This window comes from Amblyomma americanum, chromosome 10 (genome assembly GCF_052857255.1).
Source record: "Amblyomma americanum isolate KBUSLIRL-KWMA chromosome 10, ASM5285725v1, whole genome shotgun sequence".
In the NCBI taxonomy this organism is placed as follows: domain Eukaryota; kingdom Metazoa; phylum Arthropoda; class Arachnida; order Ixodida; family Ixodidae; genus Amblyomma; species Amblyomma americanum.
Window position 1 is genome coordinate 59,162,396 of NC_135506.1, and position 16,292 is coordinate 59,178,687.

At 47.7% G+C, this 16,292-nt stretch overlaps 1 protein-coding gene across 1 annotated transcript in view; it reads right to left on the minus strand.

Annotated features, from left to right (window-relative positions):
- Window positions 1–11,905, minus strand: part of Pop1 (POP1 ribonuclease P/MRP subunit) — a 29,029-nt gene extending 17,124 nt beyond the window's left edge. Inside the window, exons 1-7 of the mRNA XM_077640405.1 lie at window positions 11,530–11,905; window positions 11,251–11,341; window positions 9,968–10,149; window positions 8,874–9,104; window positions 4,667–4,754; window positions 3,437–4,339; window positions 1,336–1,482 (exon numbers count right to left, since the gene is read on the minus strand). Coding sequence (XP_077496531.1) covers window positions 1,336–1,482; window positions 3,437–4,339; window positions 4,667–4,754; window positions 8,874–9,104; window positions 9,968–10,149; window positions 11,251–11,341; window positions 11,530–11,670 — 1,783 coding nt within the window. The 5' untranslated portion in view covers window positions 11,671–11,905. The remainder of the gene's footprint in view (window positions 1–1,335; window positions 1,483–3,436; window positions 4,340–4,666; window positions 4,755–8,873; window positions 9,105–9,967; window positions 10,150–11,250; window positions 11,342–11,529) is intronic.
- Window positions 11,906–16,292: the final 4,387 nt, after the last annotated feature.

Here is a 16,292-nt window from a genome sequence, read left to right on the forward strand (position 1 = left end):
GTCGATGTACTGCGTGCCGTTTACTTCCTTGATGTTGCTTGGCGGCAGGTGAGTGCAACGACCATTGCCAGCTGCTTCAGACATGCAGGGTTCGCCTCAGCTACAGAAGAACACTGCACACAGGATGAGCTTGATGTCCAAGATGCATCCGAAGAAGAGCTGCTACTGGAGAATTGTGCTGCGATGGGCATACAATTTGATGAGTATGTTCAACTTGACAGTGACGTGGCAACATGCCCAGAAAACACCGTGGAGAGCATTGCAGCCGATGTCTGTCCCCCCGATGAAAGCGAAGACGAGGAGGAAGAAATCAAAAAACGAGACTGCCAATCCTGATCCTGTGGTGACACCTGCGCAGGCGGAATCTGCAGTCCAAATGCTGAAGAGTTTGTTTTTGAGCAGCCTTTCTAGTATGGGTGGCGCCATTCAAAGAAAACGGTTGCGAGAGCTAAAACAAGCAAACATAAAGTCCTTTTTCACAAGCCAATAAATTGCAGTTCTCACTGATTTCCGTGGAATAAGTGGACTATTGACATTTTTTTTTAAATTTCAGTATTGCTTTGAAAAAAGAAAAAAAAATTCACTGCTTACTGCTTTTGTGCAATAAAGTTTGTGCCCATAGTGTACCGTTCTCTTTATTACCTAGATTTTACATTTCAGATCCGTTTCCGCGGAGACTGCCATCTGCGTGCACGACTTCCTCGTCGGGACCAAGCAGCATGGAACGGATTGCGAAATCCTTAACCTTCTCTCTCTAAATGAGACTCCTGATAAACAGACTCCTGTGCAGAAAGAAAAGGCTTGCTCAAATCAGTGTGAACAAGGTGCATAAAGCTAAAACGCCTAGCTCTCAAAGAGCTCTGCAGCTAAGAGAAATGCTACCACCAAAGTGTGAAAACCTGAACCTGGAAGCCTCTTTTTTTTTTTTCAACTTAAACTCACAACTTAAACAACCTCTCAGCTCCCCAAACTCTCTATTCAGCTCATGTTCTATGACATTCCTGCGAAATGAAATCAATACACTAGCAACACCATTTTCCTTAGTTCACCTTGCATTCATGCACGTCCAGGTTGTCGAGACCTCCTATTCAGCTCACACCACACATGCCGCCAACTGGCTTGCCACTTGCCCAGTGGTATAGTGCAAGTAGGGCAACAGATGGCGCTACAAATCACTCTAGCACTTAGGAGAAGCAAGAGAGAGGAAACCCACAAGCAAAAGCCTGCAACGGAAAAGGAAAGAAGTGGAGCTAGGAAGCTCAGCAATGTGAGGCCCACACGACTAGAGCAGAGGAACACATGTCCAAGTTTTTCATGCTCACTGGAATTCCTCACCGGGCAAGGGGTTCTGCGATCTCAGTCGATTCAATTCAGACTCCGACATCTTCTCGGACGATACAGCATCGCGGAGTGATGGCTCCCACAGTGCAGAGTCGCTCGCTCTAGAAGGCAGAGGCACTGGGGTGCTGCTCTCTTCAGAATCTGCAAGGAGTGACATTGCGACATTAGAGGTCTTAGCTGTCTGGAGATCACAAGAAGATAAGAGTTTAGACTTGATACAATGACACAGAGTCCTTTAACTTCGGATGTTGCCAAAGAGGAACTAAAAACTGGTTTCCCATGGATAGCCAAGGTGCTTACTTCAGTGAACACTTTTGCTGAGTTCCCCATGCCTCAAAGTACTCAGCTACTCTCGAGCATTCAAGCTGCAGTCTCTGGGCAAGACTTTATAACTGTTAGCTTTAGCCTCTACATGAAGTGCTCCTATGGTCAAGCTTTCTACGCTCGTACTATATTAGGTTCACTGCAGGCAACAGCAATATTCAAACAAAGTTTGGCAAGCAAGCCAGAACTGGCCCCATATCCTGTTCAATCTAGACATAACGAAACTAAGAAAAGTGTGCTATTTTTCGTTATACATGCAGTTTTCACATGACTTGAAAGGCCCATGCATAATGAAAACCAAAATGAAAAATAAATGGAGGTGAAATCACCTTGCAAATTTCACAGTAAACCCTTGCTACTCGGAAGTTATAAACGTGGAGAAACATTTCACGATGATGCCACTACATGTGGGATAAGGAGAGTGAAGGAGGCAGGCTAGTTAGAGGCATCGCGCACATGTTCCCTCTCGCCACCTGGCCTTGTCAAGTGACAATGACTCCATCTTGCATCATCAAAGCTCTCTGCCATTCCCGCTCCTGGAGCATGGCAGCTGGAGGCGCCAGGATCACACGAACAAACGAGTGACAACGATGGGCGCGCAATGCTTATCCTGTGCATTCTTCGCTCTGTCCTATTGTTTTGCGCTGCTTCAGAGAAAGAACAGTTGCAGCGCCATGTGGTGCGACATTACAAAAGTGAAAGCTGCGAAGACTATCCCGTTTGTCATCTAGAGGTGCCCACGTATCTGAAGCACGGCACGCTGTCAACGCGTTCGCTCGTTGTGATCATCGACATTCCTCTTATGGCAGTTCGTCTTTTGTCATCACGAAGCTTTCACGTGGTTCGGCCAAATTTCAAATAACGCAGCACTGGCTAATAGATAGCTGACTTGGAGAGTTCGTTATACCCCTTCACTGCACAGACTTCACAAATACATGCGCTTCAACGGGCGTGGCATTGCAGAACTGAGAAACTTCACAATATCAAGGAAAGCACTACATAGAGGCTCATTACATCCTGGTTGCACAGTACAAGAAATCTGAGTTAATTAGAGGTACGGATGATCCAACCTTGGATTACTACAAGCTGGTAAACTGGTATTCAAGTATTCTTCCACTCTTTCATTTTATAAGGCTTGTGATTATCAGCCAATATGTAGAACAGAGCTTTCCTCATAAATATCAGGCCTTGCAGAGCATCCCCAAGTTTGAACCAGGGGTAGAAAATGAGTCCAGGGGCTGTATTCTGTAAGGTTTCATTTTGTTCGTGTTTCATTTGGACATGATGTCAATCATGGCAAAAGCAAAAGGAGGCAGGGCAGCAATCGACCAATCACAGGCACGACTGGTTTTAACTCCATGCCAGCATTAGCCACACTACTCCCACCACGCCCAGTACGGCGATTCATCACACAACCAACTCAGTTTCTTTACCCGAGACGGAAGCGGCTTCAGAAAACTTGCCAAGCATGCCAAAACAGGTTGTGCTCCCTCAATTGTCAGCACTGGCGCCATTGCACCATTCCACCAGCGCGGCATCATGTGTGATTCCGTCACAACCGGCACGACCGTCATACACCGTAGCCAACACAATCGAGAAGTGACCAATCACAGTGAAATAAATGAAACAACACGGACCGTTACAAACAACGACCCCAGTACTTCAAGCCACCTAGATGGTCACTGTCAAACTGATCCACTCTGTACAGTCACATCTAGTTCTGAATGCGCTCTGCAGCAAAAAAGGATAGAGGCAGATGCCAAATGCTCACAATGCCCAGCAGCAGTCACCTTGGTCTTGCAGGCTGGCAAGAGGATGCGAGGGTCCCTGACCATCCGCCCCAAGACCCGAGGCTCAGCCTCTGCATTTCCGTATTGCAACATTTCCCAGCCTGCCTCCTGTGCCTCCCGCTCCGCAGTCCGCTGGTTCCACCACACCCGACTCTCGGCAGACACGGCTTCCAAAGACGGAGTGAGAGTGTCAAGTACAACTCCCTTCGCAAGCGGACCGCTCAACGAAAACCTCACCATCTGGTCCTTCAGATGCACCATCGTCACTGAACCGTTCGTGTACACAGGCAGCTGAAGCACTTCGGCGGCTGAAGGCACTTTGTTTTCCTCCTGCTCCATTTGGTCACCAGACGTGGCTGGTTGCTTTTTTTCTTTCTTTTTCCTTTTTTTCGAGCACTGTGTAGCATCTTTCGCAGATGCCTTTCTTTCCCGTTTCGCTGGCTTTTCTGATTCGGTTGTTTGAATTTCTTTCTTTGAATTTGCCGTACCCGCAGTTATAGTCGATTGATCCAATGTTGTTGCTCCAGAGCCGGTCTTCCCCTCGGCCGCTGAACGCTCGGCTTCGCCCTTTCTTGACGCATCACTGGTTGCGCCCTCAACCTGCGCCTCCTCATGGGGCACCACCACCGGTTTTGCCTGAACCCTCTGAAGCCCAAAGAGTGCCACCAATTCCTCGGAAACCTCGACATGAATGGCCGGGTGCACCCACAGCCACAGCTGACGGCCGTCAGCACATGCACCGCTGGCACCGGTCTCGTCGCCAGCCACACGCCACAGAAACTTCACCGGTCCGATGGCGTTGAAGGGGTAACAGCCACGGTGGTAGAGTACGGTCGAGCCTTCTCGGGTTCCGGGCAAGTACGATTTGGCTCCAAATGTGAGGCCTGCACCAGAGCGGACGTCACATCTTCAGTAATTGACTTTAAATAAAGCGGTACAAAACAGTTGTGCATCTTGAACAAAAGCAGCAAGAATAAACTGCTCTTGATAGAAAAACAAAAAATACAGTCTGTCAAATACCCCAAAGCGGGTCTACAGTACAACACACACACTTCTATGCGTGCACTGTTGCTATTAAAATGCGGACCAACGCATCAAGCTATCAACATTACCGAGGCTTTGTAACCAGATGATTTAAGTTGGACGAATGATGCGTTATTTAATCACATAACAAGCTATACCACTGTAGATGCAGAAGGAGAAAGACTAACCTGTGTCGCCACTTGTGATGAGGGCCAGTTTGGCAGTGAGTTCTTCAACACCCCCAATCAGTTCAATGCAGTTATAGTACGACAGGTCCTGCAACAGCAAACAAGGGAGTACCGGTTGGCAAGCACACTTCTTCACCTTACACAGGTAGAACCAAACGCAACGGGAGTTAAAGCAATGCTTTCCTTCCCCTGCAACCATGTTTCTTCAATGCAAATTCCTTGGAAGACGTTTTCACGGTCCTCAGGGATCTTGCGTTTCATTGATGCCGACTCATCACGGCTGAATGACAAGGCCAGATGGCGGCACGCGAGCTTTTTTTAGACAATGCAAACACTCAATCCTGAATTTTCAGAAGCTTGTACACATCTTTCGAGTAGTAGTAGCAATCAAGCAGCACAGCACATGGGTAAGCCAGCAAAATAACCCAGCGAAACATTTCCTGGATAGTTGAACCTCTTTATAACAGACAAGTACCAAAGAGGAGTATTTGTCAGTCATAAGCAGGGGTTGGACTTTCCTGTTCAAACCGGAAAAAGAAAGAAAACTATGAGAGCACGCTAAATTCAATTTTCGAAATTCAGTTTTAGGGGTGGAGCTGAGTCTTCAGAAAGAAATTTTTATTAACGTAGTCACAGTTATGACATCTTGAGGTAACATGTATTTGTGTGTGTGCTGGTTATAGATATGTAATTCTGTAAAACAATTCGTTGAGAACTTATGTAATTGGTTAGTTTCTTGCAATCACCTTTCAACAAATTTTGCTGCAGGGAACTGGCTAAAATATACGCTACTGGTTTCTCTTGACATCAAGGAATGCAATAAGGACAAAATTTTCATTCTGCCTACCATAGAAGTTTAGTCACAGGCTTTTGAAGTTGCCACTTCAGAAACAGAAATAAAAAGAGGAATACAGAAAGAGGAATTGCGGCCAGGCATTCAAAAGCTTGACCGAACCACCCAAAAATGCGTCCACACGAACAACCACATTTCTCACAACACAGAAAAACTTGATTTTAACCTCACGAAAATTTTTACCAACTCCGTCCTAGGAGCCAAACTTCATAGCATGCCTATCTGGACCTCTCAACAGCACCGCTTCAGACCTCCACACAGTGATTGATGGACGCACAATTTCACACTGTGCATTGCAAGCATCCACATCCATCTTGCTTCAACCTAGGCCACTTTTCTCCTAGCTTAGTCCCTCTAAGCTCCAAGACAAGAGGTCGAAATGTTGTCCGTCAAGTGAATGGAGCCCCAACATGCTACATGCTACATGCCATGCACATATGGTATACTTCTAGCACAGAAGACCCTATGACAAGTGCTTTTGCACAGTTGTTGACGCTAACTGCCTAAGTGGGAAGCAAGCAGTCTGCAAGACTGCACCACCAGGGATGTCTTACAAATCAACCACGGTTGATTTGCAAGAGGCTACGCTACCATGCAAAAAAAAAAAAAAAGAAATGCAACCAGAGCCGAGAGTAAATTTCCTAGACGAAAAAATTTAAGCAGCATGCACTCTAAACAAGACAATGCCTGTATGGGAGTGAAAAAGAAGTACAGAAGTACGCTGTCCTCTGGCAGGCACACAAGCTAGAGGACAACTAACTCCCTTTTTACTCCTTTTTGTTTAGAGTGCGCCAAATTCTGGCATACACAGCTGCGTGTGCCAGTGTCCTTGACCCCCACTGTCCAAGGACAAAGACTGAGAGGGTTGAATTACACAGGCCAGGTTCGCTTTAGCTGCCCACTTGGGGTCAACGACCAGACATGGGTATCGTCACCCCACTGTTAGGGCAGCAGCAAGGCTGAATGAGATTACAGCTACACCACAGCAGAAGGAGAGTGGTGCAAGTCACAAGGTTGCTGTTACCATCATCATCAGCCAGACTATGCACACTGCAGAACAAAGGCATCTCCACTATCTTTCGCAAGGTCAGCACATTTTTTTCCTAGCATTAAGTGCAATCAACTAACTATATCCTACACACTACATAAATGTCCCCAAAGGTAGAAGATTGGACAGGCGCAACCATAGCTCAGTAGGTACAGCACAGGACGGGAAATTTGGAGGTCACGGAATTGGATCCCAAGAGTGGCATGTGGCCGTTTTTCTCTTATACTCATTAAGCATATTTCAGCCATAAAGTAATTACACTATTAATTTTACAGTTGTCAACACCACAAGTTAAAAGGAGAAAGAAATACAAACACTGCCCTATGCTTTCCTATGTTTTCGTGACTGAAGGCTACCTTCATTTATATACTCACTGTAAAATTGCATAAGGTAGTTAAAAACAAAGGTGCCACATTTGATGCGGCGAATTCAATCACAACAATATGAACTGCTAAAAATGCACTTGGTGGTAAACTGCCAGCTCCTGGGCTGGGGGTTCTCGAACTAGGTTCTGCAGAACCCTTGGGTTCCTTGGATCGGTATTAGGTTGCCCAAGGCCCTAAATCCGTGCATGCGTCAACTCCCACCTTTCCTTTACCTACTCCATTTTGGCACCAATCAAGCCGTAAATGCTCACAGCAGACAGTTTCACTGCACAGCCAGTCAGGATCAACTGAGCTTGGGCATTTTTTAAGGGCCTGCCCATCATCACGCTCCCTTCTGCATCCATGTTAGGCAGGAAGTGACGGAAGCCAAGAGAGACAGGGTCCCAAGACAGCTAAGAGCCGAGTCACTGAAAACTTTGGTCTATGTGAAGAGGCCATTTACTGATGGTGAAGAGACCACAAGCACACGGAGCAGCTAAGGCAGGTTGGGGGAAGGAACAGCCAACAGATGGGGACAGCTCAAGAAGATGTCTCTTGCAGGCAAGGGCGATTGGCAATGATGAAAAAACTGGCGGTGGCTTAACTTGGCTAACCCTGGAGTGTTCAGCGAAAAGCAAGGATGCTTGCTAAGCGTCTGAGACTCGTTCATGGCAAATCGGCTACACACTCGCGACAGCCGCTCTATATAGACCCACACAACAACGTGGCTATGACGTAGTATCACATTGTCTCACGACATGCCCATCGGATGTCATCATGTGGCTTCACATCACCCCACTGGATGTTCTTAAGGTCAAAGGTCAAACCAAAGGTCATAGGTCAAGTGTTCAACAACATAACTGTACCACATATGGGTATACACGGCTAACGTGGTTGGGCTGAAGGTCAATAAAGGTCAATCTCCGGCCTACGTGACGACTGCTTTACCTAGCGTAGTGAAGCTTTTTGCTTCAAAATCTTGGCCGGCGCTTCAACACCTACCTTACAATATCCACTGCGAACGACACTACAGACACCGATGTCAACAACAGCGTGAAATTGAGGAATGAGCTAAAAAGACATAATTCTCTAAAATGGTCGAGATACCCTGTCCCAGGCTAAAAACAGCACCTTCAAGTGCCAAGCAAACGGTGAGATAACTGCAAAGAGCCCCAATACTATTTCATTGCATTAAAAAAAATGCTGAGGGGGTCGAGCGTATAGATCACTTGATAATTCCAACTCAACAGGGACTGATAACCTGCTAAAATTATGCATGGTTAAAAACTATTAACCATAGCCTTTCTAAAAATACACTTGCTGTAGGCAATAGCAAAGCACCAGTCTGAATCAACTAGACACTTGACTTCAGCTTATCTGAATCGGGGCCAACTGCACTTGTTTTAACACTAAATTTGAATCTTTCTAGAAGGGACACTGAGGAAAACTTCGTCCGACATTTGTTCTTAGTAAAAATCAATTCTGAAACTCTTTTGTGTACGCCAACCTTTGTTCGGTAATAACACTCATTTATTGCTCAAAAATTGCATTTGAAAATTTTCTCACCGCTCAGAACTTATGATGTCAGCACTATCTTGGAGTATGTAGGTTTAGAGTGGCTCCACTCAAAAAAAAAAAAAAATGTCAACAAACACATTTTACTTGGGAATTCAGCCAGCGATGCTGACACCGTGCTTCAGTTCTCGGCCTTTGTGCAGCTTATAACAGCTCTGTTTTCAGTGAAAGTAACATCGCTGTCGCCACAACCCAGTAATCAATCAATACTGTAGTAGAACGTTTTGGCGAGTTGGTACAACATTTCAAAAAAGCACTAAAAAGACAAATGCAGGAAAAAACACATTTTTTTCAAAATCTATCAACACAAGCAAACTTCAAGTGGTCCCCAGTTCTCCCTCCTGCCTCTCCGAGGGTGCAACTCACGTGGAGCAAGGCATGCTTGGCACTGCCCCGGTAGGCTGCCCGGATGCCCTTGTCGGTCGGGTGGATTGGTACGCGGTAACCCCACATGTCGGCCATCTTGAATCGCTTGGCATGCCAGATGTGTGTCTCCAGCCAGACGTGGCGCCGCTGACGACGCGCATACTCTGCCAGCAGGTTGCGCGGTCGACGCCGATGCTTCCGGCTTGGACGCTTGCCTTTCGGAGGATCGGGCTGCGGTAAGGCGGCAATGTTTATGAGCACTGAAAACGGGCATTCACAGAAAACACTGGGATTCATCAAAGAGGCTTAGGAAATGAGCAAATGTGGCGATTACATTCTTTGCATGGACCACACACCAATCAGTTGGTGGCCGAAAGAGGTTTGATTTGGTTTTGTACTGCTTTCCTTCTATCAGAAGCACATATATTGCATTGTTCTGTAAGTAAAAGTTTCCGGGGATAGTCAATGTCTGTGGTGTGCCTTTCTGCCTCTCGTCTGTCCTTCTGCACTGCGTATACATTAAGCTATTTTTTGACAATCGCAACAATGCGACAAATACTACTGCGTTCTTTTCGTGTACACGCAGCCAGCTGTGCACAATGCAATCTTTAGCATCAACATCAAGGCGGTCACCAATACTGGCCTTGTTTTATTGCTTATTCACAACCAACTATGGCAACAATGCTCCTAACATATAAGGCAGCCCCAACTGTCAATTGCACTGCATTTATACAGCTCTGTACAAGGGGCCACATTCACCTACCATAGCAGAATACTAAAACTTTCGGGCTGCACTCAGCTGCAAGTTTGAGGTAGCTGCAGTTCTTCAAGAGACCAACACCTTTCTTTTATGCTGCGTTCTAAACGGCACACTGAGACTAGCTGCTGCAGAAAAAATGTGCTCCAAGAATGTAGACTAGTACATCTAGGTCGGGGTGGGACCACTTTAAACACTTAAACAAGCCGAGGTCATTTCCAAAACAAGGCCTTCAGCCCAGTTACACCACAACGTAACAGGGCAAGAGGGCAAGCTTCCTGTTTAAATTTCTAAAGAATACTCCAAGAGTGCAAGTTCATTGCACAGTGCTACGTGCCTCATGTGCAAGCTTGTCCCGAAGACGTTTGGGCAGCCGCCGCTTGTCGTGGCTGACAGCCCGCCTGCGCATATGCCGCGGCACTTGCTGCGAGATGAGTTTGGGGTATTTGCGTTCAACTTCCCGCGCCAACGACGCAATCTCGTCCGCTCGGCTTCCCAGGAAATGAAAGAGTTGCACCTCTGAAATTTAAAGGAATCTCGATTAAATGGCCAGCCACCGTACATTCAGTTTTGACAGCCGGCAATTTGAAAAGACAACGTATTCCTCTTAAGCTCATTCAGCAGTATCAACCACACGAAGCAGCTAAGCACTTTCATGCAAAGTGTATAAGCTGGTTGGCCGGTTCACCGATACAAGAGACATGGCTAGACTACTTACAAGTTCAGCCCTGGTTTCACCGCAAAGAAAAATCTACCCATTGGCAGCATTTAACACCAACACACAGTCCACTCAATTTCTAGGAGACCTTGTATAAGGCATGAAGAAATATGTAGTGAGACCAAGACACAGATAGGACAGACACATTCAGTACTGTGCGTGTGTGTGTCCTGTCTGTTTATGTCTTGGTTGCACCACATATTTCTTCATGTCATGCACCAACAAGGATCTTCACTGCTTGAGTAGTAGTGGCAGTAAAGCACGTTATATTGAAGGGATCCATCTTTATGTGACTGTACAAGGTTTCACATACAGAAATGCCATATCTAGGTCAAGAGTGTATATGCAGAGGTATGGTTCACTTTTGGAAAGCATGGCGGGTGGCTTGGTGGTCACTGCACATGACAATACTGGTGGGTCGGGAGAAGATGAGCGAATTCCTGAAAAACATGCACAACCAAGAGGACCTCCAAGGTGGTACTGCTAGTTGGGCGTGGTGGGGCGACAGTGTATGCTACAGGGCGGCTGTGTAGACAAGTTATGGGCAGCTTGGACCTTCCTGCGTCCCGAGTGAAGGATCAGGGTGATGTTGTGGGGTACGGACACGCTACGGAGGTTACGGACACGCTACGGAGGTTACAGACACGTGGGAGGCCAGGGACATGACGAGCATAAGGACAACTGAAAATAAATTCTCTAAATTCTCAGTATTAGCCGCGAGCCACCTTTCTAAAATGGTAACCATCATCTTAAGCACAGGCTTGTTCACAGCAGGACGAAGGCTTCTACTGCTAATCTCCCTGTCCGGCGTCAGCTGTCGGCACCTTATCCATGCAAATCTCATCTGGCCACTTTATCTATCCAAACGGATCTTTTACTTGAATAAAAAACAGCGTTCATACCACGTGGAAACTTCATGTCTTCCAGATCCGGCGAGTCTTCAAGACGCGGCTTCTTGGGCATCCCGCAAGCCTCATCGTCGTCAGCGGCGTGCTGAAACGACGTCGTAGACATTACGTGAACACTAGCTCATGCGGACTAATTTTCGAACACGATGCACACAGCTGAACATAAAACTCCTACGAGGCTACTCAACGCCACACTGATTTGGACAAGGCGTAAAGTATGCAAACAAAAAATGTGGGATCAGATTTTCGATGAGTGCCTGCGATTTCACTCACCTTTCCAGACTGTCCTGAAGAAACCTCGCCCGTATCTTTAGCGACAGCATGCCCTAGCTCGGTCTTTTCGCCGTTGACGGTGCCTGGCGAATACGCGACATTTTTGTAATAATCTGCCGGCTGTTCCATTCCTGCCGGCATTTTAGGAGACCGCTCCGTAGATTATACGAATTCAGGCCCTAAACGATTATACCTAAATTACAACTTCTAGGCTATTAAAAATGCATATCATATTAGCCTGCATTACAGGTTAATTTCTGCGCTCATCTGTAAATACCAAAACGGGCTCCGTCATGAACTGTCTAAATAAATAAGCTGTGCAACAGCAAACACGTGCACGACACTCGGATAAGCTGCCGCCATTTTTAGTGCGTGTGAGAGAGGAAGACTGAATTTTGAGCAAGTTTCGGTTTCGAAATAAAGCATGGCGTGAGGTCCGAAGTGCAGTCCGCCTTTTCCTTCTTTTTTTTATGTTGTTTTCATAAACCGATACTTATAACTATGATACGATGTGCTTTTCACGTACTATGCGGCGTTGAACGTGATGAAGGACGCGGTGATCCGCCTACGATTGTCGCGGTTACTGTTCTAGGAAAGGATACATACAGTATTGTGCGTTTTTATCGCTGACACTTTCAAAAATTTCCCCGCCTCAACCGCTGCCTCGTTTGCGGTGAAACTGCACACAGAGCTTGCGTATTATGGTAACTTTTGTATCGTAGCAAGTTTGACAATGGTACTTACTTAGTTCAGGCGCACATGATGCGAAAACGTAAGCGTCTACGAGAGATCGGCGAGCCAAAACCCGCAGACGACGCTTTTTCGCTGAGAACCGGCAATGGCGCCATCTGTTTTCGGCAGCGGAAAGCGTCACGGCTAGCCGCCGAGGCGAGCGTTGCAAGGAGCGCGGGCCCTTTGAATATGCCGTTCGGCATTTGCGTCTGCTTCAACTGAAGCGCTTACAACATTTTCGGCTAATTGAGCGGAAAAATATCAAAACAACTGATTTAAAGAGGCGAGCCCGCGCTCCTTGCAACGCTCGCTTCGGCGGCCTAGTCGTGACGCTTTCCGCTGCCGAAAACAGATGGCGCCACTGCAGGTTCTCAGCGAAAAAGCGTCATCTGCGGGTTTTGGCTCGCCGATCTCTCGTAGACGCTTACGTTTTCGCATCATGTGCGCCTGAACTAAGTAAGTACCATTGTCAAACTTGCTACGATACAAAAGTTACCATAATACGCAAGCTCTGTGTGCAGTTTCACCGCAAACGAGCCAGCGGTTGAGGCGGGGAAATTTTTGAAAATGTAAGCGATAAAAACGCACAATACTGTATATAATGGGCCTTGGTCAACAGTGACCGAAAGGCGTTGCAGCTGGGACAGCAAACTTCCTATGATCCTCCTGCAACGTTTCCCCTATCCCTGAAGTGATGCACTAGCTGAACATCTTAGTACTGTAAAACCAGTGATGATTTGGTAATACACTGGCGCAAGAGCAAGAGCGCCATGATGCAAAGGTATTTTGGTCTACTCAAGGGGGTTAGACGCCAACTTTCCAAGCATTTCACCACCACAGAGAAGCCAAGCACCAGGCAGGGGTAAACGTTGGGCAACCAGCGGCACTACGGATCGAACGCCGCACCTCCTGCATACGAGGTCGGTTGGAAGTTGGAGCCACGCGAAAACTACGATGTAACAACGCTAGCCCTACTTCACTCGCTGTCGTTCAGGTTTCCCGAGGCAAACGTATTTGTTCGAGTTAATTATGACGATGAAACAGCATTTTATCTCAACTCGTTGTGACGTCACAGCCATCGTTTGGGTCCTGAATTCGAAACTAAGAAAAACTGGAGGGGACACTTAAGCTGCATTCGATTCAGCTCTGGTTCACTGTACCAAAGCCCTCGATTCCCAGCGGTCTCTGCACCGCCGTCAGCGATTGATTTGGGTGCAGCCTTAATTTGGTGCCGCTTTGGTGCAAAAAAGGAAGTGCACGTGCAGACGGCTTTCAGCAGACAACGCATGCTAGCTCGTAAGTATTGAACATGAATTGAGGGACGTTTTCGCTGTCGTCAATGGGTTCGATGTCATTCCGCGAGAAAATGGCGCTGAAACCTACGCGACAGCAGGCAACTTTCTGTGTTTTGTGCTGTAGCTGCCATAGCTTTTATTCGATTCAGAGCTGGTTCACGGCTCCAGTCCTGAAAGGTGTCGCTGGTGGCAGCGCAGTGAATAATAATAATAATAATAATAATATTAATAATAATAATAATAATTGGTTTTTGGCGAAAGAAAATGGCGCAGTATCTGTCTCATATATCTTTGGACACCTGAACCGCGCCGTAAGGGAAGGGATAAAGGAGGGAGTGAAAGAAAGGAAGAATAGGTGCCGTAGTGGAGGGCTCCGGAATAATTTCGACCACCTGGGGATCTTTAACGTGCACTGACATCGCACAGCACACGGGCGCCTTAGCGTTTTTCCTCCATAAAAACGCAGCCGCCGCGGTGGCAGCGCAGTGCAGAACCAGTTCTGTGGTGCAGGTGCAGCGCGTCAGCAGCGCCGCACCTTATGTGCGACAATTTTCAATCGAGCGCGTGCAGGCAGCTCTTGTCGTCTGCTCGCCGTGACCGTGTTAAAGGGACACTGAGGAGAAATTGAAGTTGGCTTGTATCGATAGAATACCAGCTCCTGATCACAAAAACGCCGCTCTTACTGAAAACAAAGCTCTTGTAAGATAGAAAATAGCTAGAACCAAAATACAGGTATCGCCGCCACAGGCCAAACTCGCAAGTACAAGCGTGGTGACGTCGTAGGACAAGAGACGCCACCTTGGAGGAATTTTCCTTCCTACATGAGTCGCGAATCTCTGAGGCTGACAAAGGAAGATTGCGCGGTTCAATATTATAGTAAGTTTTGTTTTAAAACCGATAGTGCACTTTTTTCACACAAAGAAGGCAGACAAAAGGCAACCTGAATGTTGGAAGCAAAGAAAACCGATGCTTGGCCAGGAGAGTTCGATTTGTTATGGCGCTTCACGTCTATGAGCTTTGCTTGCCCCGTGGTTTCGTTTTTGACGTGCTTCGATTTACAAGCGCCGAACAGCAGAGGAACTCCAAGTGCCGCTTCAAGTGCTAGTTAACCTTTGAAGGAGCCTGTTAAGGATTGTCAGATGATCGCCACGGTCGATGAAAAACTATGATGGCACGATGGTCGGTAATCGTACAAGGCAACACTTGTGTCTTCGCACGCTCGCCCGGCGAAACATTCCCGGCTGTGCCAGTCAACTTCAAACTACTTAACGGAAATCCTTTATTAGGGACGGGAGACAAGGTACAAGGCTGTTCAGAAAAATTGCTGATGGCCTAGCTCTGTTAGGCCAGGATATACGTGGCGAAAGCGCGGAGAGTCCTGCATCTGAAGAGTGCATTCACTAGATGCGCCTTTATTGACAATTGCTACTTGAGCCGTCGTGGTGGAGTGGTAGCGTCTCCGCCTCAAGTGCCTTCCGAACTTCGGCGCTGGTTTTTTTTTTTATTATTCAGTGAGTGGGCGGGGGTTATCAGTGGCTCCTATAGATGCCGCCACCGAATACGTTGGTTAGCGGTTAAGCGCAGGCTCTGTTAAGGCGCGTTTATGCTCCGGCGTAACACGCGCGCGCGCGCTGCACGGCGTCGTCACGTCGGCCAAAGCGAGACCCTCTATACTCCAACTGCGCTTGACCGCCGACGCGTTCGGCGGCTTCGGCGCACTCTGACCGCACTGGCGGGGAGACTTGGAGCATGTCTCTATTTCGCGCCGAGTGCGCCAGCCGCCGCCGGCCCGGCCAGACTGATTTGGCTCCGCGGCGAGGTGCACGTTGTGACGTAGTTCAATAACTTCGGCAGTTGGGCGGAGCTGTTCTTTTCGAGCTCTCGGCTAAATTGATCCATTCACGGTACACATATGAAGGTGCATTCAAGTGGGCGAGAGAGCCCGATCTAGTGGACCCGTTGGATCTAGCGGAAGCCGTTGAAGCGTCGTGCGTCGGCTTTAGTTTCAAGGCGCCCACTTTAAACGCGACCGCCCTTGAGCACCTATCAGTTTTTTGTGGCAATAAAATAAATAAATAACTTGGCCCTTGCAACCGTGGGAGACCTCGACGCCGCCTGCCGCCCCGTGCAACCGCGCCGTTCAAGGAATCCCAATCCGTTGGCCCCAAAGCCCCGGCCAGCCTCCGATGGGCGCAACGCGCCGACCTTGTCCTGGCGCCTCGCGACTCCCCGCACTGGGGTTATGATATTTAGTTTGCAACGGCTGCTCACTGAGGAAGTGGGAAACGACCCGCCGGCGCCTAACCTAACCGTGCTCCTTCAAAAGCATCGCACGCTTTGTGGGGCTGAGGTCGCTGAAATGCAGGCCGGAGATTTGGCGAGAACTACGTCGTCGGGTTCGGGAACGGGATCCATCGCAACGATGGCAAGACGCCGGTGCAAACGTAAACAGAGCGACCCCCGATAGATGTCTTCAACGTGCGGCGGCGGTAGCTTTCATTTCGGCAACTGCTAGACCGCACTGCTAGCTGCCAGAAATCACGGAGTTTCCGTTTACGTCACGTTTCACGTCACTCTGTCTTGTGACGTCTTAAGAGTTGTCCGTGTCGTCATAAGTTATCGAGTTTGAATCAGAGCGGCGGGAAAAACTTTTTCAACTTCGAATCCAAATTTCTTTGAAATAAACGCATCTTTCGCTGCCGGACAAGCGGCAACAAAGCCATGAAATGCCGAACT